We start from the raw sequence: 21539 nt of genomic DNA, 5'->3' as shown, positions 1-21539 counted from the left end.
AATGATGGTCTTCTGGCCAGTTGTCATGTCTGCAGTCTTCCCCATATTGAACCCAACTGAGACAATTGGACCAAACTGAAGCAATTTAATGACACCTGGGGAAGCCTGTGCAGGTGATTTGAGTTTAGTAGATGATTAGTGTGTGACACTCAGTTTAAAACATTCATGCCCTGCAAAATTTGGGCTTATTTCTTTTCAAATTTCTATTCAAATTTTTTGAATTCCTGTTTTCGTGGGTCTAATGAGCTGGAAGCCCAAATTATGTAAAAATAAACAAATAAATACTTTAAATCATTTAAATTGCGGGCCTTGAATCTATAATATATGAAAGTTTAACTTGAATGGAATTATGTAAATTAAACAACTTTTCCATGACATTCTAATTTTTTGGAAAGGGTCTGTACATGGTCACAGCATGTATAGCACAGGATTACGTTTTCCCTTGACGTGACAACTGTGACGTCACTTCCTGATATTTTGTTTGTTGACATCTCCTGGGCGTCTCACTTATCTGAGCTTTTTTTAAAATAAAAAAAACAATCACCGCATTGGATCAACACATGTTTTTCCACCAAGAACAGCACAAGTTTCGTAGTGTAAGTGAGACAAGCAGCTAGCGCGTCTTGAACGGTGGTACCGCATTGCATGCTAACGGTTGTGCTAATATTAGCTGGGCTTCCACCAGAGAAAACGCGAACACGATAAAATCGACCGGACATTGTTGTATTGTTGTCGAATTTTCGACTTCATAGACACAAAACTCGTTGCCCACTCTTGCCTTTGTAATAATGACGAATATTGATGAATAATGAACAAGATAACATGGCTACTAACTATTCGCCCGCCCCCCCCAGCTGGAGGCTGAAGTAATTGACACTCATCAAAGCAGCATGATGTAACGGCACGACTGAACTTCATGGACTCATTCTATGCATTGCGTGATCTTCTTATCAAGTTCTGCTTTCTGTCATCTACAGGGAAGCCAATTGATGACTGATAAACACTGATTAAGATCCAGCAGCATTTGCAGTGTCAGAGAATTAGGATTTTCAGTCCAAATGGGGAACAGCGCTCTCAAGTCTCACCTGGAAACATCCCAAAAGACGGGAGTGTTCCAACTGACTGGTCGAGGCATTCAGGAGGTGAGAGGTCAACATGGATTTCTATCATCAGTAGGGGTGTCATGATACACTCAGCTCCGAAACGAGACGATACACGATATTGTGGTCATGAGAACAGGACGAGACGATATTTTAACATTACTTTGAAGAAAACTACAATGACAAAATATAGGACTGGACAAACACACTTTTTAATTTTACTGAATCACAAAACAATGCAGGTACATTTTGAAATGCTTTATAGCTTTGCATGCATGACACTTTTAACTGTTTAACTTTTTCCACAAATGGAAAGAAAAACTAAAAATGATAAAAGTCAAAATGATGACGGCAGTCGTAGCTGTTACTACTAATCATACGGGTAAATTATGTAAAGACACGTGTAAAACAGATTGCAGTAGATTAGCTTTATGTTTATACTAAAAAAGAACTACAGTTCCCATGATGCTCAGAGTGCAGTACCAGAATGAGAGAATTTCTTAATTAGTCGCTCCTATCACGTGTTTTGATTGAAGTCATATGCAGCGATTTTGTTTTGATCTTACAAACCTTAAGTAAATTTGATCAAATGTAGAATTACTACAGCTTCTGCTTGGACACTAACACTGCCGCAGCTGTCGAACTGTGATGAAAAAAGCACCTGATGAGTGACGCTGGAAACACCGAGGTAGGTTGGATTGCAAGGGTTATAGTGTGCGTGAAGCATTTAACGTGCGGTTCCAATCCTACCTTGTGCACTGCTACTTCCAGATTACGTGGGTTATCATTCACAGTAGTGACGCCATGGTTCACAGTCTGGATGACCTGTTCCCACAGCTTTTCTCTAAACAAGAAATATTTCACGTTTTGATCTCACAAGATCCTTTGACACCCCTAATCATCAGTGTGTTCTGATAGCAGGTGTGTTCTGTAAGTCCATTTACATATGCAGAGCTAGAGTGCTACCTATTCAGCTTCTTCTTCTTATAGTATGACATATAGATACTTCGTGTCTTTGACTTATGGTATAGCTAACAAGTAACAATGGAGGAGAATGAAGCGTTCTATCAATATCCATCCAATTTCTCTACCGCTTGTCCTCACTCAGGTGCTTTCCATCTTACTTTATGTGAACTATATGTTCTAAAAATGGATTGTTCAAGGCACATGCTATCACAGCCTCACCTAACTTAAATCTCGAATAATAAAATGACGCCAGGAAAGAACCTGCTTAGTTGAGTAGGTTTGGTAAGATCATACACAGAGGGGTCAAGCTAATGTTAGCTAATAACTTATTTTTAAAAATTCAAGCGCAACCAACAGACGAGCAGTGAGGAATCGAACATGCAACTCTTCATTGTTTCTAATGCTGTTAGTTGCTGATGTAAAGCTCATGGGTTTTTATCTGGGTCTTTGTGTGCTTCAGTTTCCTGAGGAGCTGCAGCAGCTCACCTCCAACCTGAGAACTATGGACCTGTCAGACAACAAGCTGGAATCACTTCCCCTTTTTATCGGAAACTTTGCACAGCTCAGAAGTTTGACACTCAACTCCAACAAACTGGGTCAGTTGGAACATTTCTTTTCATCTAGACGGTGGTGCCATGGTCCACGTCATGGTCCATATGGTGCTCATGTGCTATTGGTCATTTGTCTTCAGGCAGCCTTCCCACTGAGATTGGGAATCTGAAGAAACTGGAGACGCTGAGTGTCAGCACCAACCGGATCCAGCAGCTGCCTCCAACCCTGGACCGACTCAAGGCCCTGCGAACCCTCATTCTGGCAGGGAACCGTATCTCGGAGTTCCCCTCTGGACTGGGGGGTTTAAGACTGCTGGACTTGCTGGATTTGTCACGCAACCAGATTCAGAGCGTCCCGCCAGATGTGTCGGAGCTGCAGGCCATCGAGATCAACCTCAACCAGAACCAGGTATCAGAACCAAGTACCACACAATCAAATTAGTCCAATCTCAACAAGAACTAGGTACGACACAATCAAATCGAACCACTTTTCCACTGTAATTTTAGCATTGGTTTAGTTCAGAGCTGTCATTGAATCAGCGTGAACTGGCTCGACACCAGTTTCACTTCCCATTACAGAGTCGTGTCATTATATCTCCAATCGGGAAATAACCAAAGTATGATGATACAATAATATAATGATTAGGTTTTAAAATTCATATAATTACACTATAATGTAATTTTTTTTTGTAATTTTCAAAGAAAGAGCTAAAAAAAAACATCACACAGCAACGTAATAGGTAGATAACAACAGACAAGACACTACCAACGGGTAATGCAGAATAACTGACAACTATGTGAGCTCTAAACATGTAACTTAGCGGCTATTTACAACAACAGTACGACAAAGCACGCTGGGAAACAGGAAGCACAAAGCAATCTAAGTTAATGCCTCTCATTTATACATTCACAAACACTAATACAGGCACCAAAGACAATGTATTGGATCTTCTCAGATGGCTAAGATAAAACCTTTATTGATCCCACACAGGAGTAATTTACATTACATCAGCTATAGAGCACAAAGTAGTGCCGAAAAACTACACACACCATATATATATATATATATATATATATATATATATATATATATATATATATATATATATATATATATATATATATATATATATAGTAGTTTTAATGTAATAAAATAAGAATATAAAATAAGAACATGAAATTTATCAATCAAAATAATAATCAGCAGATTCATGTATTTTAAACGATACCAATTTAACTAAAAATGAATTAAATCTTTGCAAAAATAACATAAATCTGTTTTGAAAATAAACACAATTGTATTCTTATATAAAATTTGTAATACATGAATTATCTACTCAGAGATGGGTGGAGTAGCCAACAAAACAACTGTACTCATTACTCGTTACTTTACAACAATTTTACTCAAGAAAAAGATATGTTACACATATCAGTATTTGTTGATATCGGAATCGGAACTTGAGAGTTAGACAATATTGGCATATCGGTTTTCAGTAAAAAAGCCAATATCGGACATTCCTAGTAATTATTACATTTATTGTAATAATATTGGAATATTTTTGTAGTTATGGCATAGAAAATCTGTTTACAATCTTCTAAATACAGTTTTTAACATTATTGTGCCCTGTAGGCAAGAAATAACACCCATATAGTGACATTTACGTATTACTCAGTATAGTAGATATAACTAGAGAAAATAAGAGCGAGAGAATGGCCTTTACTCGTCACTTATACAGAGGTACCTCGTCACTTATACAGAGGTACAAGTGAAATTGTGCAATCACCCGTCCATACATATACAAAATACCATACAATATGACAGAGGGGTAGGCAGGACAGGGTGACTGGGCGATAAGATGGGGAGAGGACAGGGGAGAACAAGAGGAGAGTGGAGGAGAAAAAAGCAACTCCAAACTATGCTATTTCGGGGGAATACACTGTGGGACTGGAAAAAAAACCTCGGCAACATAAGCACAAATAAGCATACTTTACAACATAAGAACTTGAAGGCTTGCACCAGGGGACGGAGAAAGGGGGGGTGGAGGTGTTCCAGCGCGGGCCGGCAGCCAGCGTGTGCCAGGTAAGGGCACATTAGACATAAATAAAATAACATAGACTCACACTTGAGCAGTTTCTTGTTTTTTTGTGGACAGAGTACTTCGTGTGGTGGCTATTGTCTGATCGATGTATTGTAATGGCGGCTTTAAATGGCTTTACACTCGTTTTACCCAATATAGTTGACATAATAATTAAGACGTAAATAAAACTCCTGTTTGTGTGTGTCACAGTAAATATGTTCCCTAGCGGACCTTGGTGGCAGGCGGACAGATATGTACAGGACAGGAAGTGATGTCGGAGGTTCAGGGTTGAGTTTTTGCTTGTCGTAGGTTAAGGCTTGCTCACTAAGCTGAGAAGAGACACTTGAGACAGGTTCATCTTAGATTTCTGCCCTGTATTTGGTCAGGAAATGTGAACATTCATCGGTTTTACTTAAGGAAATGTTAAAAATGACTGGAATCATTCAGAAAATACATTTATAATACAGACAAATATGAATATTTGCACATCAGTGTCTCATGCAGACTTATGGTAGTTTTAATTTCCAAAAAGACTCCCTTTCACTTTCCAAAATGAGAAGCGCATGGGAACAGGATCTTCAAATAATATTTGATGAGGAAACGTGGACCAAGGTGCTGGAGGGGGTGCATTCATCATCAATGTGTGGTCAGCACGCCCTGATCCAGTTTAAGGTATTGCACGAGTGCAGTATAAAATCTAAAATTGCCTTAAAATCTCATAAAATGTGTTTTTGTACAATTTAAACATACGATATTGAAAGGTCTTAAAAAATATATTAATGTAACTTTTATTTAAAACTGCAAAAAATACAAAAACTTCAGTCTTGCTTTTAAATGTTTACATTTTTGAGGGTTCTACAACATAATGATACTAAAGTACCTGTGCAGCCCGGTCAGAATTTATCAAGCACAACCAGCTAGCTAGTGTACTGCCCACGTGCTGCTGTGTGTTACAGCAGATCATAGCAATGGAGCAAAATTACAACAGCGATAAATTTTAGCTATCCATAATAGAGAGGCTTCTGATGTTTTTAATTATGTTAAGCATTTTGTATTTCAATGTAACAGAGCTGTGAATTAATTCAAATAATTTGCAAGTAATTTTCTATACAGCTTTTCCTCAGTAGGGTCGCGGGGGTATGCTGGAGCCTATCCCAGCTGACTTTTCCTTCATGTTTTTCTATTTTTTTTTGCCAGTATGGATGTGAAATGGTTTTTTATAGTATTCATTATGGTCGTAAAAATGTCTTTTAAATTTGACTTGTTGAAACTGGCAGAGACGCCGACATTCCAAGGTTCTGAAAACAATTTTTTCAACAAATGGAAGCCTTTTTTTCCTCCTTTTTTTTGATAAACCCAATACACATGAGCACATCAGTATTGAAGTGAACTGTTACATTTAATTAATTTGTAGCTTTTTTGATAAGGCATTGACATTATGGTGCTGGCCATGCTGCTCCTATTTGAATTTGAATCTGAATGTTATTCTGATTTTCATTGACTCATCGAATCATATTATGACCATGTTGTCACTGTCATTGTGAACTTTATTCTACTTTAATAATATATTATTATTTGTTATTTATTATTATTAACAACAGTGGTTTAATTGGTCTCAAAAATATTGACAATAATATCGTTTAGGGTCAATTTGTTGGACAATAAACATTTCAACATGCACCTGCATTGTCTTGTGAAGTAGTTAAATAAAAATGTTTGTTTGTGCAGCCGTACATTTTTTCATTGTACTTTTCTTAAAACTTTTCTTAAAATTAATGTTAAAATCTCGCCTCGTTCTCGTGGGTACAATCTCATGCATTGCCTCGTCTCGTGAGTTGGGTGTCTCGTGACACCTTTAGTGGAGACTGATTTAGTGAGTGATTGATTGGAAGCAAAGTGATGATTGTCTTTCAGATTTCAATTCTATCAGCAGAAGTGTCACGATGCCCTCGTCTGAAAGTTCTGCGAGTGGAGGAGAACTGTCTGGACTTGGCAGCCATCCCTCTGTCCATCCTGAGCGAGTCTCAGGTGTCTCTCTTCTCTGTGGAGGGAAACTTGTTTGAGGTGAAAAGACTCCGAGACCTGGACGGATACGATAAGGTAAGGGGCTAGGGTCCTAGTGGGCTAGGGTAGGCTAAAGCCAATTATCCATGTACAGTGGCATGAAAAAGTGCATGCATTTCTTTCTAGTGTTCTCACATTATTAACTGAACACCTGAATGAATAGCCGGCTTGCAGGCACCGCATGTGGTCGTGGGGGGCTCCATGGTGCCCGCGGAAACCATGTTGGTGACCCCTGCGCTATATGATATGAAAGGGGAACCATAAAACTTAGCAAGCAAGTATCGGCATATGCCGATACCGTGCTTTTTCACGGAAATCGGTCGATACTTATTGGTGACCGACCGATCGCAGCACCCCTAGTGAGTGTCCCATTACATCTGGCATCAAAGTAACGCCGTATTTCACAAAAAGAACATCATACCAACAGTAAAATGTGGTGGTAGTGTGATGGTCTGGGTTTGTTTTGCTGCTTCAGGACCTGGAAGACTTACTGTGATAAATGGCACCATGAATTCTGCTGTCTACCAAAAGATCTTGAAGGAGAATGTCTGGCCATCTGTTTGTGACCTCAAGCTGAAACAAACTTGCGTTCTGCAGCAGGGCAGTGATCCAAAATCCAGCGAGTACACCTCTGAATGGCTGGAGAAAATCAAAATGACTAATATTTAAATTTGTTTGATGATCTGAAACATTTAAGTGTGACAAACATGCAAAAAAAATAAGAAATGAGGACAGAGGCAAAGACTTTTTCACACCACTGTATATCGTGAAGTGGAGAGGTTGGTTGCCAGGTCAGAACCAATCAGAGAGCAGAAAAGTCAATATGACTGTGATGTCTTCCCTCCTCAGTACCAGGAGCGTTTCACTGCCACCAAGAAGAAGTTTGCCTGAAAGTGACCTGCTCCTTGTCGTCCTCTTCTTATACTGCTGCCATGTGACACAATGGGCGAGGCATTCCTGGGCACAGACAATCAGGAAGTAGTGGAAGGACGGCTGAGATCATTCCAATGTTTTTCCTACGGAACCGACGACCAGATGCTTTACGACAGGAAACACTTTGTAGACGCTAGTGGTGCTCCAAGTGACTTTTGTCATTTGGAGCACACAAGAAGTTGCCATGACGATGTATTTGCTAGTCTGATGCATTTGTTACCAGGAAGTGAGTTAAAACTGGAAGTGAAACAAGTAGTTATTAGACACTTCCTGTGGAAGATGATGTAATAACATGACGTTAAATGTTTGGAATGGAGCTAAGCTCCTCCCTCATCCTCATTCGCATAATAATTAATAACTCACATCATTGTTAGCTTAGTCGCCACTGTAAAGTTAGCCCCGCTTCCGGTTACTTTGTCATGACACTAATGAATTGCAAAATAAAATCCTACCTCTGAGCGTGTGCTGAACCAACGCATGATATTCAGTAAATTGTATTATCAGTGTTACTGGGTTGCACGTGATGTCATATCCGGTTGCAGTTGTCACTGGCACAAGTGGATGGGGTTCAGACAAGTGTATTCATAGCTAGACGGCAAGTGAAATCAGAGTATGAATGCGCTGTTCTCACATGGAAATTGTTCAAATAGGGATTTTACCAGAAATGTGGCTGCTTTTCAACTATTTCATGTCTTTATGCAACACACCATGCACACTCATACAATTGGAGCAAATAATTTCAATGGCATGCACCGTTATTTGCATTAATCTGGCAACCATTGTACAATGGTACTGAGTTTGTAGGTGCCCATATTCATTGTCCCTGACGCATCATACTGGAAGTGAGAGAAAGATTGCCTATAGGTCATGTGGTTGCAACCAAAGACATTAGAGCACAATGCGCAAGATTGAAAATGCATGTAGTAGAACATAGTATGCAATGGAGCAGAAAGTCCGCCATGTCTATAAGGAAGTGAGCTGGGCGGTGCTAGGCGCATGACGGTGTACAATGTATTCACATGCTCTTAGCGGAGTGCAAAATAAAATTCTATATGTTTAGTGCAGTTTGATGAAATGAATGAATGTTATTTATTGAACACAATATATAAAAAATGTGTAAGAATCCATTATACTGCACAATATGACCTAAATGTACATGTCAATAAAAACCTGAGCAGCAGTGTTAATGAAACGTTTTCCTTCTTTGACTTTTTTCCTTCCTTATTGTGTTACCAACACTTACCAAGCAACTTGTAAAATAATACCTTTCCATTGAAAATAATACATTTCCATACCAAAAATGATTAAAATGTTCTTATATGCAACTGCTGCATGAACTTAATTGGTACATGAAATGAGTGCTTGTACCTCAAATCTTAACATAAATACGTAAGAACTGCTAATATACAGTGTGTCAAATTATTCACATACACAAGATGAACAACTGCTGGCAACTTGGGAGTGCATGCAAAATATTGTTTTAACTATGGCATTCAGTGACTTTAACAATAACTATTTTCTGTTCCTCCATTTACATTAAACGTGTATCATTATGATTGTAGTTTATTAAATTGTAGTTTGTTAAAAAGAATACTGTGGACACTACCGTACAGTACAGTGTATGAAATTAAGTTTTCATTTACTGTAGTCCTATGAAAAAACAAAAGCAGCTTCAATATATATTGTGTGGAACTACACTTTGAATGTGAACAATTGGCGTCTTGGCCACTGTCCCGTTTATCTCCAACTACCAGTGTTAGAACTCTAAAACGTATTGTAGCGACGTGCTGATGATTTCAAGTTGACGTTCTTCATTCTGATGTTCGTGAACACACGTCGCTGTGAATGTTATTGGTGAAGTAGAAAGTGTTGTGGGAGAGGGGTACAAAGGGTGCGAGCTGAACCCTGCATTCTGTGTTGCAATTGAACACTCCTGTTGGCTTTGAGGTTGACAATAAAACGTTTACTCTGTGTGAAGATAAGAACGCTACAATATTTGAAACATTCCTGTCTTTGTTATGGGAAACGTGAAAATGGCAAATCAGGTCTTTTGGCCTGTCTATTTGAACAATTAATCGCTGAGCAGTGTGCCGTCCATGATGTACTACGGAAGTACTGTAGTCGTGAAGTACAGTGTTGTACAGTGTTGCACATTGCGCTTCAATATCTTTGGTTGCAACCCAGCAAGACAGTAGTATCAATATTGTTTCACGGACATATAAAGAAGCATATTACATTTTAGTTTTTAAGTATTTATTGATTTATTTAACAAATACTTTTGATTCACAGCTGGAATTAATGTAAGGTAAAAAAAAAAAAAAAAGGTAGTTGAATGTCAAGAATTATTTCATTATTATGGTTAAAGTACAGTACTAATAAACACTCATCTTATTTTGAAGGCGTGGGATGTCATATCCGGTGTGGCGTTTGCGCACGTCGTTTGACGTCATCTTCACCAATCTCGGCAAAACACTGGCGGCTCGTCTCGAAGTTTGTTTGGCGAACTTCGGAGTTGCTGTGTGTGTGTGTTTTTTTTGCAGCTGAAAAGCCAAAATTGGATCGAAGCTGGCGCGCGCGCGTGTACGCGAGCGCAGGCTGTCTTCAAAGTGCTCTTTGTAGCACACGACGTGCACTGACCCGCTTGAAGGAGCAAACAACAGCAGACATGCTTGGGGAGCTTCTACTCTTGGTTCTGCTGAGTTCGGACGGGATGTGTGCAAGCGGTGAGTCCACTCGGTGTTCTAAATATTTGAATGCACGTGCACTTCATCCACCAAGTTCTTATCTGACTTTGACTTGATCAAACAGCATATTTAGCACGCTTGCCTCATATTTCATTGATATTCATTCATACTATTGGAAGTGATAAATTTTTTTATGAGACCATGTTAGGAGACACTCACTAGAGACGTCATCAAGCCAGCAGAAGATGACATCATCACTGCACGGGAAGCGTGATGATGTCATGTTCAGGCTTGTGCATGTGTGCGTGAGAGAGACCACGTTCTGTGACCTCCACGTGTGTGAGAGTAACAAACTTCTGACGTTCTTGTCAGGTGTGACATTCATCAAACATCCTATCAATCAGACGGCATCTCAAGGAAACGCAGTCCGTCTGGGCTGCGCCGTGGAAGGTTTGATGGAACCCGACATCATTTGGATGAAGGATGGACGCAAGCTGCTCACCACTGACCAGATGTTCATCATGCTGGGAGAGAAGCACTGGGAGACCTTCCATAGGTGCGTAGAAGGAGGATGAGACCTGGTCAACACAAAAGACGAGTGTGACAACTGGTTGCCGTGGAAACAAGTCATAGTATTACAAGTAGTAGCAGAAGCCAAAACTCAGTTCCATACCGTGACACACATGCCTTTCATCTGGTGTCCACCTTAGCCACTGACCGGTGTCCTGTAGAGTCCAGCTGGCTTCTTGAGTACTGCTGAGGTGTTCTTGAGCACAAACTGCTCTGGATTGAGACACTTGAAGTCCTGAACCAATCCAATTTGTTTGTTTTACTGCTTTCACTTCAGTAGGTCAGAGTTAGGGATGTCGTTGTCGTATTGCTAACTCCAAATCACAAACTCAACTTCCCACTATCCTTTACCAAACTGAAATGTAAGCTGTGTTCTGATCCGACTGGAATCCAGGCTCAGTCTCTCAGGGGCTTCTGGGAAATACACACATGTGTTTGGATTATGAAGAGGCAGAGTTAAGCGGGCCTGGGGGGCACTACTAGAACCCGGTCCAGTGCACTTCATGTTTTTGGCTTTGTTCCAGTCCAGTTTCTAATGTTGTGTTCTTGCTTCAAGTGTGAAGTCCGTTCAGCAGCAGGATGCAGGTCAGTACTGGTGTGAGGTGGACTTCCACGGGTTGACGTTGTCATCCCAACGGGCTTGGATCACAGTCGAAGGTGAGGAGCAAGAACACGGTCCGGTTTTGCAGGCAATCTTGTTTTAAAACGCCGCTATCTTTGTTTTCCAGGTGTCCCGCACTTCATCCAGGAGCCGCAAGACGTGGCCACACTTCCGGGCACGCCTTTCAACCTGACTTGTGGCGCCATTGGCCCGCCTGAGCCTGTGGAGGTTCTGTGGTGGCTAGCAGGAGTCCAGGAGGGCAATGCTAGACCATCCCCCTCGGTCCTTCTGGTCCCAGGTGAGAGCAGACAGACAAATTTTAGAGATGTTAAGAATGTCTACTGTGAGGACTTAAATGGTCACATGACGGTGCAGGTGTCAACAGCACCGTCAAGTTCTACTGTGAAGCCAGGAACGCTCGTGGAATCTCTGTGTCCAGAACCGGAACCATATACATCAAAGGTGAGTGAGGCTACCATCATCATGAGGGTGAGCTCAAACTCCGCCTCTCCAGTGGCCCCACCCACTGTCAGACATATTGTGAATGTCATGTAGCATCAATTGCTAATGCTAACTGTTTGTGTCAAGAGTTGCCGTCAGCGCCTGTTGGACTGAAAGTTACTGTGATGGCGGCCAATGATGTCATGTTGTCCTGGCAACCAGGATTCACGGGTCATTCCAACTTGTACACCTGCGTCATCCAGGTAGCACATGTGCACCTACAGAGTGGTGAGAGTTGTGCTAATGGTTTCTCCTCATCCACAGCTGTTATTGCTGTCTCCTGGGAGGCGGGAACTCCCGGATGAAGAGGTTGTGGTTCCTCCTCACCAACATGTCCTCTCTGGACTCAACAGTCATTCCAACTACAGTGTCAGAATTTCCTGTCTAAATGAATTGGGGGGGTCGCCTTTCTCCCCCTGGACACACTTCCTCACGCCTGAGTCAGGTGACCTATCAATCAGTATAGTTCATTAGTAGACACCGGTACTTCTTTCAGTAATGAGTCATCACACACTAACACACACATACTGTGTATGTATACCTATATAACTCTGTATATATTTCTCTGATTTTGCTAAATAGTCAATATAAATTACAGTCGTCATAATTTTCAACTCATCAACCTTTAGAGTACAATTTTAATGTTATTGAACAAACCTTCCAATGATAACAGTATTTTTTTCAAAAAGAAAAACTGAAAATGCACTATTCCACATTACATTATTATGCACAACAAAGTTTCAAAGCTTTCACTGGTTGTTAAACAAAAATGGCCATTTGTTGAATTTGCCGCATAAGGACGTCATATTTACTGAAAGCAAAAGCTATTTCAATCATTGCATTGAACTTGTGAGTTTTTGGAGTGTTTCTGCTTGAATTTATTTGCAAGATGTCAGAATAGCCTCCCACAATTGCTGTTTTGTTGTGATCTGCTTCCCCCCTCATACATTTTTTTGCTTGACGATGCTCCTTGAGGTCAGGGGAAAAAATGGTAAATGGTCTTTCACTTGTATAGCGCTTTTCCACGTCCAGGGCACTCAAAGCGCCTTGACACTGTTAGCACCTTTACCTACTGATGACACAGCATCAGGATCAACTTGGGGTTCAGTATCTTGCCCAAGGATCGAACTCACAACCTTCAGGTTGGGTGACGACCACTCTGCCACCTGAGCCATGTTTCTCTCCTTTTATGCCCATAACGGCCAATGACAGAGAGGTATTTATTCTTTGCATCATGAGATGGTGCAATGTCATGCATGAAGGTCATTTTGCTACAGAAGGTACGGTTCTTCATATTGCACAATGGATGAAAGTGGTCGGTCAGAAACACTACATACTTTGCTGAGGTCATTTTCACACCTTCAATGACCATAAAGGGCCTACCAGCTCTCTCACAATGATTTCGATCTAAAACATGACTCGGCCACCTCCTTGCTGACATCACAGCCTTGTTGAGGTATGCTGGCCATACTCTACTTCATCCATCCAGACCACCCATGGTTGCACGGTCCTCATCAGTAAACGGGATTGTCTGAAAATGAATCTTCATGCATTTCTTGGCCCACTGCAACCGTTTCTGCTTGGGAGAAATAGTAGGTTTATGCATAACTGAAAGCCTCTGGAGGATCCTACACCTTGAGGTTCATGGGACTTCAGAGGCACCAGCAGCTCCAAATACCTGTTTGCTGCTTTGTAATGGCTTTTTAGCAGGTGCTCTCTTGAAATTTGGCAGAAACCTTTCTCATTATGCCTTTATCCGCACAATCCCGACTGTCATCTGAATCAGCCACAAATTTCTTCACCCTACAAAGGTTTTTGTGATTTTTTTTATGTTTTCATGCCTTGTCCAAGGCATTGCTATATTTGATACTTTTTCTGTCAGCAGAGAGTTCATTTTTCTTTTCCATATTGCTTGAAATCTGTGGCATGCTTAATAATGTGGAACATCATTTTTAAGTAGTTTTCTTTTAATTGGGCTCACTTGGCAAATTATGGCAGTTGTTCGAGATTAATATCAGTAATCCAAAGAGGCCCAAGACACAATGCCATCATTGAATTTAATTGAAAAACAAACATTTTTTTTGCATGCTTGTCACACTTAAATCAGATCCATCAGTTCAGATCAGCAAACTAATTTAAATATTAGTCAATGACAACACATCTGAACAGAAAAATGCAGTTTTTAAACAAAACTTTTTATTTTTAAGTGACAGAAAAAAATCCAAACCTACATATGAAAAAGTTCAAACATAACCAATTAATTGAGATCTATCAGTCTGGAAAAGGTTATAATGCCATTTCTAAAGCTTCAGGACTCCAGCAAACCACAGTGAGAGCCATTATCCACAAATGGCAAAAACATGGAACCTTCCCACGAGTGGCCGGGCAACCAAAATTACCTTAAGAGTTGTGTTGTCATTGACTAATATTTAAATTTGTTTGATGATCTGAAACTTTAAGCGTATGTATATGTGTGTGTGTGTATGTATATACAGTAAATGTTTGTATGTGTATGTACATACAGTATATGTTTGTGTGTATGTTTATATATATATATATATATATATATATATATATATATATATATATATACTGTATATATGTGGTTGTTGCCCTTATATATAGCGTGTTAATTGCGTTCAAATGTTTAGCGTAATTAACGCATGTGCATCATGTCAAGCCACACCCGTCTGTTATGGCGGCAGACTAAGGAACAATAGCATCCCCACACAGTCACAGAGTCTGACGCTCTTTTAGAACTTTATTCTGACCTGAACACATTAGCATTATTAACATTTATTTGTTTAAATGCATTTTGCTTATGTTGAATGTCACAGAGAAATTATATGTAACTTATGTCGGAATTGACATGCTACTATATTTCTGTATGTTCAGCTTTCAAAGTCAAGGCTGTGAATTGGAACTAAACTGGAGGCTTTATTGAGATCTGATCTCTTTGCTGATCGAGCAGGTCGGGGATGTTGGTGTTGGGGGCCACTATTTGAGAAGAATGAAACTGAAGTCACATTTCAGCCAGTCAGACTGAGAGTACTGAAGTTACTTTGATAAAGATGTAACTCGGCAGTAACTTAAAGAACATCAATATGATGAATTATTGTGATGGTTGTAATAATAAGTCACATGATCAATGCTCCTTCGTCTCTGCAGTGCCCTCCACAGCTCCTAGGAACCTGACCTTTGACCTCTCTGAGAAGCAGCTGAGTCTAAGGTGGGCGGAGCTTGATGAGGAAGAGCTTCAGGGCAAGCTGCTGGCCTACAAGGTGCAATGGACTCTGGGAGGAGAGCATCAGGTGAGGGTGCTTCATTAGTCAGTGATTGATTTGGTAACACATATAGCTATGTGTGTGTGTGTGTGTTTGCGTGCTCTTGCAGGAGCCTCTGCTGTTTAAGGAGACCTGGGCTCACCTGTCTGGGGCGGGTCGTTTCTTTAACGCATCTGTCCAAGTGTCGGCCTGCACCGTTGTTGGATGTGGACCTTGGAGCCCCCCAGTGGTGGTACTCCCTACTGCAGGTAACTTGTTAACATCTTAATGATGTGCTAAAGTACATGTTGTTAAAGAACGAACTAGATGGACGGTGTTTGTGCAGGCGTTCATGTGCAGCGGAACCACATTTGGGTCTGTGTCCTTTTTGGACTGCTGGCGCTGACAGTGCTGGCACTGCTCTTTTCCATTTGTGTTCGCCAGCGTGGGAAGGAGACACACTTTGGGTATGAGAAGTCGTCAGTTACAATAAGTCCAACTTGTGTATGATGTCTGTTTGTCTGTCTTAAGTTGGGTTTTCCAGCCCGACAGCGCCAACAGTTCAGTCTCCTTCACGGCCGCTCGCTCCTTTAGCAGAAATGGTGGGGACCTGCAGCAGTCTACACGTGAGTTGGATACTTACATCCAAGAATATCCTGCGTCTCCTTCTACTACACTAGCTAGGCTAACAGAGTTAGTGGTGCTGCAAACAGTAGTGCTGCTTTCTTATAGAATAGGCCATTCAATGGGTCAACTTCAAGTCATCACGTCTATCCTGTTTACACTTACAAAAGATGCAACTGGATAAAAATTAACGAGTGCCAATGTGGGGTATACAGAAGATCTACAATGCAGCAGATAAATTCGAAGATTTTTTTCTTGTAATGAGGTATCAGTGTTTATGCTCTCATCAGCTTAACTTGAATGTGTGTCTCCCTCCAGTGGACACACTGTGCATCAGTGAGGATCTCAAGAACAAGTTGAAGGATGTTCTGATCCCTGAGAGGCTACTGGTACTTGGACACATGCTTGGCAAAGGTAACTTCATATATACATGTCATGCATTTGTGCATGTGTTACCATGCTTGCAACCTGCTGGTTAGATGATTCACAGCAAGGAAACAAAGTGTGTGTGTGTGTGCAGGTGAGTTTGGTTCAGTGCGAGAGGCGTTCCTGAGGACAGACGACTCATTGGTCCAGAAGGTGGCAGTCAAAGTTTTGAAATGTTAGTGGTTTCCCTCCAACTTGATGTCGTCACTTGAGCATACTGTATATGGACAAGATGGTGGAGCTAGTCCTTCCTCCATCTTGTTTTTTATCTTCTGCCTAATGAAGAAACTGTTTGTGGGCATGTCCAGCTGACATCACCTCGTCAGGTGACATCGAGCAGTGTCTGAAAGAGGCGGCCTACATGAAGGACTTCCAACACCCCAACGTCATTCAGCTTATTGGTATTGCCCCTCAGACTACATTGTGTCAAATGTCAACAGGCCATAGTATGCTGTGCTTGATTGACAGCCCATTTTAACCATTAGGAGTGAGCCTGCACCAACGTCCCGGCCAGCGTTTGCCCATCCCGATGGTGGTTTTACCTTTCATGAAGCACGGAGACCTTCACACCTTCCTCCTCTTGTCCAGACTCGGAGAGCAGCCATTTGTAATAGTCCTAACCCTACTGCGTCTTACTTTCACTGTCACCCTCACTGCCTCTCACAGTCTAACCTTCACTGTGTCTTACCGTCACCTTATCACCCTCATTGCCTCTTCACTGTCTCACCTTCACTGTCACCTTGACTACATGTTCAAGCTCACTTTCATTGTCACACCTTCAACTTATCACCCTCTAGGGATGTCCCGGTCCGATCTTCAGGATCGGTATCGGCTGCCGATCCGCTGTATTTGTGAAGACCAGATAATAACGGCTTCCGCCATGAGATCGGGCCGATCCGGTTGCCGTATCACGTCCGTAACTCTGAGCAACACTCCAACATGGTAGGTAAGGTAATGTGCCTCAAAGCTGGTTGCCATTTGACTCGCGCCACCCGCAAGAAGAAGAAAACGCAACACCAACATGTTGACATGTCTGTAGTGTACCTTGGCGAAGTTAGTTTCACGTTGGATGTTCGGCTCCGTAGCTACAGCGGTAGTTCCCTCTCGCTGTGTGCTGCGTCATGGTGTAGGGAGCTCGCACTGGAAGTTCCGCTCTAACTGCTGGTTGATAATAGGGACCTTACAAACACTCCTAAACATGTCGAGACTGCCGAAACTTCTCTGTTACGGAGCGTGAATGGAAGCTAGCGTGGTTCACTTAGTTTAGCTATAGTGCAGCTGTGTGTGCGCGCTCGCGCTCGACTGGATGAGTATATTTTCTGTGTTGTGTTTTACTGCTATAATGGAAGGACCATTTTACATTGCCCACTGACGACGTGCATGTTCTGAATGAAAAAAGACGAGAGGCATGTTTATCTTGCATCCCGTGCATATCAACCGTCAACTGCCATTCTCAACACACACAGAACACATTCCGGCCTTCAAAATAAGAGCGTGCTTTGTCACATTTGTCTAATTGTGTAAGCAAAATATGGGTGTCGTTAAAATATCTTACATTAATAACATGATTGGAATTACATCTGTCACTAACCCAAAGAGCACACACACTATGCTGGTAAAATAAGTGGAAAAGGTAAAAAAAAAAAAAAAATCTAAAAAATTTTAACGGAGGAAACGGAATTTTGGAAAAAATAAACGGATTTCATAGGGCCCTAAGAGAGTTTGTTAAAAAAAAATTGTTATTGTAAATCACAACACAAATTGATCTATAACCATCTCAAATGATTAGTCCTACCCTAAAAGTATTTTGCACGCCCATTTTGATCTTTTATTGGATATTTTATTGGATTAGGGACCTGACTCACAGAGGTTTGTTACAAAAGCCAAACAATATTGTTGGTCATGCTGTGCAATCCCACAAATTAATGTTTGTAACAAAAAGTTATTATTATTTTAAAAAAAACAAACAAACAAAAAGATCAGTATCGATCAGCAAGACTGTATAAAAAAAAAAAAATCTGATCAGAAGCCAAAAAATGTGGATCGGGACATCCCTATCACCCTCACTGTGTCTTATCTTCACTGTGATACCTTGACTATGTCATGACTTGTGGTGATGAGTTGTGTTGTCCAAACAGGACCTGTCCACGCATGTTCTGGTCCAGTTCATGTTGGACGTGTCTCGTGGGATGGAGTACCTGAGCAGTCACAATATCATCCACAGAGACCTTGCGGCCCGCAACTGCATGTCAGTCATTTTTAAATTTCCTCTCATGTCATGATTTGATTCACATTTGACATGAAGCAGAATAATTCTAACATAACTGTGTGCGTGTGTCAGGCTGGATGAGAACATGGTTGTATGTGTGGCAGACTTTGGCCTTTCCAAGAAGATCTACACAGGAGATTACTACAGACAAGGGTCCGTTTCCAAGCTCCCTGTCAAATGGATCGCTTTGGAAAGTTTGGCTGACAATGTCTACACCACGCAGAGTGACGTGGTACTACACACACACACACACACACACACACACACACACACACTTATCTATGAACAAAATAATACAACTTTTACAACACTTTTTGTGCAATCACTTCCTGTGCTCAGCAATTCTTCACTCACTGAATCCATGAGATTCAACCCTGTTTGTGTGTGTGTTAGTGGGCGTTTGGCATTACCATGTGGGAGGTCATGACCCGGGGTCAGACTCCGTATCCGGGTGTGGAGAACTCTGAGATCTACGAGTATTTGATCCGAGGAGAACGCCTGAAGAAACCTGCTGAGTGTAGACAAGACATGTGAGTCAACACATGTAGCCCTCCATACCATATGACCTCTCAGCTATGATGACATGCACCCACACCTGGATGTTGTCATGTGACCCTCAGCTATGACATCATGCACAGCTGCTGGAGTCCCGTCCCCAAATGTCGGCCCACTTTCCAGCATCTGGTTGGCCTGTTGGAGGCACTGTGGCTAAGCTTGTCCCCGTCCGGCTCCCACAAGGATTCCTTACACTACGTCAATGTGGAAGGGGAGGAGACGGAGGTGGGCAGTGTGGGAGGCGTTGCCCAGGGTTCACAGGAGGGGGACAGGTGGAGCACCCCTTGGAAGCGCAGTATAAATGAAGAGCAGGAGGAGGAGGATTGGCTGATGACGCCATCTGGCGCTGCGTTGGCCATCGGAGGAGGAGACTACAGGTACATAGTGGACCCATGTGGGGGGGAGGGGGGAGATGGAGCTAGACTGGAGGAGGACGATGACGTAGTTATTCATGTGTGAACACGCCTGATTGGACTCAAGTGGGGGGGGGTCAGCTGATGGGATGACCTTTGAACTTTGGCCAAGATTGTGTTTACAACTTGTAACTGGTGAATATGCTCAAGGCTCATCCTAACAACACCTGACAAGAACGTCTGTAATCTCTGCCAAGGTCATTGTGTGCAATCAGTCCTTTGTCCTTAGCATCCCGCTACTCCCTGCTTCATGGACAATGAATGACATCAAAAGTGCGCTTATTTTGATTTTATTCTATAAGATGCAAGGATGGACATGGAAGGATGGACTTCTTGTGCACCCCTTCACAAACTTTCACATTGTGTACTTGTGTAATTATGCTCACAAAACTAATGAAGCTAATTGGTAATTGAAGAATAGCATTTATTAGCCGGGTGATGACTCTAACCTGATGCTAACGGGTGATGCTAACAAACGAGTTAAGAGGCTGAAGATTTGACAAATCAAGCCTCGTTAATTGTCCCAATACATAACTATACATGACCATTATTCATGACTAGTAGAGCATACATACTGTATAATGTACATGACTACTAGTGTATACATGACTATAACACATGAATAATACTGTCCAAATGACTACATAACTGTGCATGACCAGTAAATGAATACTGTATACATGACTACTATCCTTCACGGCAGTCCATATGTAACATTGTGGAAAAAGTTGCATCTGCCAATTACTGACCTGAAGGGGATGAATACTTATACAGTCATTTGCTTTAGGTTTTTTAATTAATTGATACCAGTTTGTAAAATTTGCTGCTAAATGTGAAATGTGATTCCCCCCGGAAATTTCTGGTGTTACCCCTGTACATATATATATTACAGTACATATTAATTTGTAATAAATTTGCGAAGTGTCAGCAGGATCAGTGACTACCATCTTGTTTTCTGTTTGTAGAAGACTTTACAAAAAGATGCTTCTTTTGAACATTCAGCCAGCTTTAGATCGATTGCTATATGTGTATATAGATAGTCCATTGAGGATAGCACTGCATTCTACATATGTGTATACTAGATGCTACACTGAGGATTGTAGTGTATACTATACTTAATAAACGTACAACATTGTCCAGTGGAAGTCTTTTGAAAACAACTTCATGTTAGCTGTCTTCATGTGTACAGGCAACATGAATGCACAGTGTCACACACGTACCGTTACTGTATCAACAAGCACAGTTATGATTGACTGCTACAACGTGGCACACGCTTGAAACACGCACACACACCTTCCGTAAGGGCCGACGCAGCGCCAGGAAGACGATGTATGTTGGACGTCCTTTCGTCTCCGCTGGGTCGACTTTAGAGCAGCCGTCGGCGTCAAGATGGCGGCGGTCGAGGGTGCGCAGTAAAGCAGGAGACACACACGAGGCGTGACGTAACTGAACGCGCACGTTGCTAGCTGCAGTTGGACACAAGCAAGATGTCGACGAGGCGCGAACGACAGAAAGCAGCCGATAACGTTCGGATTGACGGTACAGCGTCGAAGCAGTAGAACTGTTTAGCCGTGCCAAAGGTAAATCGCGTGACGTCATCAAACACATGGTCGGGAGGAGTCGAGCTTAGTGGAGGTTCTTCAGGCCCTGCTAGCTTGCTTGCTAGCTTGCTAGCTTTCTCCTAGCCAACTTAAGTTCAAGCAACGTGATTCTTGGTTATCAAGCAGTACATTTATTATCATTTGGTTACATTCTAGCATGCAGATGTTAGCAGCATGCAGGCTAAAATTAATATTTTACTGTAAACATAAGTTGTTGGTGAATAATGGCTAACAGATCTCAAAACAAGGCCCATCACAAGTTTAGATTGCTGATTTAGGGTTAGCAAAGCCAAAGTGTTGTCGGATTAAATTAGCGTCTAACTAAATGATCTCTCATGGA

At 41.6% G+C, this 21539-nt stretch overlaps 3 protein-coding genes and 1 long non-coding RNA gene across 12 annotated transcripts in view; 3 read left to right on the top strand and 1 right to left on the bottom strand.

Moving 5' to 3' along the window:
* The first annotated feature begins 453 nt into the window (after nt 1-453).
* Nucleotides 454-8162, top strand: lrrc57 (leucine rich repeat containing 57). Its single transcript, XM_054795662.1, has 6 exons — nt 454-596; nt 978-1142; nt 2527-2662; nt 2758-3026; nt 6610-6795; nt 7609-8162. Exons 2-6 carry the CDS (start codon nt 1059-1061, stop codon nt 7648-7650), a joined length of 717 nt encoding a protein of 238 aa, XP_054651637.1. The 5' UTR covers nt 454-596; nt 978-1058; the 3' UTR covers nt 7651-8162.
* LOC129192104 (uncharacterized) lies at nt 3772-21258 on the bottom strand. 3 transcript variants are annotated; one of them, XR_008573350.1, is made up of 7 exons: nt 19226-21258; nt 19041-19141; nt 11050-12498; nt 10879-10954; nt 7515-7716; nt 7251-7398; nt 3772-6736 (listed from the first exon to the last, which is right to left on the bottom strand). It is a non-coding gene; the product is annotated as an uncharacterized LOC129192104 (long non-coding RNA). The 3 variants fall into 3 exon arrangements; XR_008573352.1 differs by having other exon boundaries at nt 11050-11835; nt 19226-21257; XR_008573351.1 differs by having other exon boundaries at nt 19041-19138; nt 19226-21257.
* On the top strand, nt 9294-20733 carry tyro3 (TYRO3 protein tyrosine kinase). Of its 2 annotated transcripts, XM_054795660.1 has the most exons (19): nt 10105-10415; nt 10749-10932; nt 11503-11603; nt 11675-11845; nt 11923-12009; nt 12136-12251; nt 12313-12493; nt 15217-15359; nt 15442-15580; nt 15658-15778; nt 15843-15937; nt 16254-16349; nt 16456-16536; nt 16670-16762; nt 16847-16968; nt 18500-18609; nt 18703-18862; nt 19024-19160; nt 19251-20733. In XM_054795660.1, exons 1-19 carry the CDS (start codon nt 10358-10360, stop codon nt 19642-19644), a joined length of 2589 nt encoding a protein of 862 aa, XP_054651635.1. In that variant the 5' UTR covers nt 10105-10357; the 3' UTR covers nt 19645-20733. The 2 variants fall into 2 exon arrangements, with proteins under 2 accessions (XP_054651636.1, XP_054651635.1); XM_054795661.1 differs by lacking the exons at nt 19024-19160; nt 19251-20733 and having other exon boundaries at nt 9294-10415; nt 16847-17303; nt 18703-18852.
* The window catches only part of mgaa (MAX dimerization protein MGA a), a 26625-nt gene continuing 24500 nt past the window's right edge, over nt 19415-21539 (top strand). For 4 of the 6 annotated variants that reach the window (XM_054795658.1, XM_054795657.1, XM_054795656.1 and 1 more), the window contains exon 1: nt 21021-21178. The gene's annotated coding sequence lies outside the window, so the exon portion shown is untranslated. The other 2 variants (XM_054795655.1, XM_054795654.1) reach the window with 2 other exon arrangements.

Source organism: Dunckerocampus dactyliophorus, chromosome 13 (genome assembly GCF_027744805.1).
Source record: "Dunckerocampus dactyliophorus isolate RoL2022-P2 chromosome 13, RoL_Ddac_1.1, whole genome shotgun sequence".
In the NCBI taxonomy this organism is placed as follows: domain Eukaryota; kingdom Metazoa; phylum Chordata; class Actinopteri; order Syngnathiformes; family Syngnathidae; genus Dunckerocampus; species Dunckerocampus dactyliophorus.
This window is presented reverse-complemented; position numbering and strand designations above follow the sequence as displayed.

Coding starts and splice junctions, on each gene's coding strand:
- lrrc57 (XM_054795662.1), top strand. CDS start 1,059: ATGGGGAACAGCGCTCTCAAGTCTCACCTGGAAACATCCCAAAAGACG. Junction 2,663..2,757: donor ACTCAACTCCAACAAACTGG/GTCAGTTGGAAC, acceptor ATTTGTCTTCAG/GCAGCCTTCCCACTGAGATT. Junction 6,796..7,608: donor ACCTGGACGGATACGATAAG/GTAAGGGGCTAG, acceptor TTCCCTCCTCAG/TACCAGGAGCGTTTCACTGC.
- tyro3 (XM_054795660.1), top strand. CDS start 10,358: ATGCTTGGGGAGCTTCTACTCTTGGTTCTGCTGAGTTCGGACGGGATG. Junction 15,581..15,657: donor GGTGGTACTCCCTACTGCAG/GTAACTTGTTAA, acceptor GTGTTTGTGCAG/GCGTTCATGTGCAGCGGAAC. Junction 19,161..19,250: donor GCTGAGTGTAGACAAGACAT/GTGAGTCAACAC, acceptor TGTGACCCTCAG/CTATGACATCATGCACAGCT.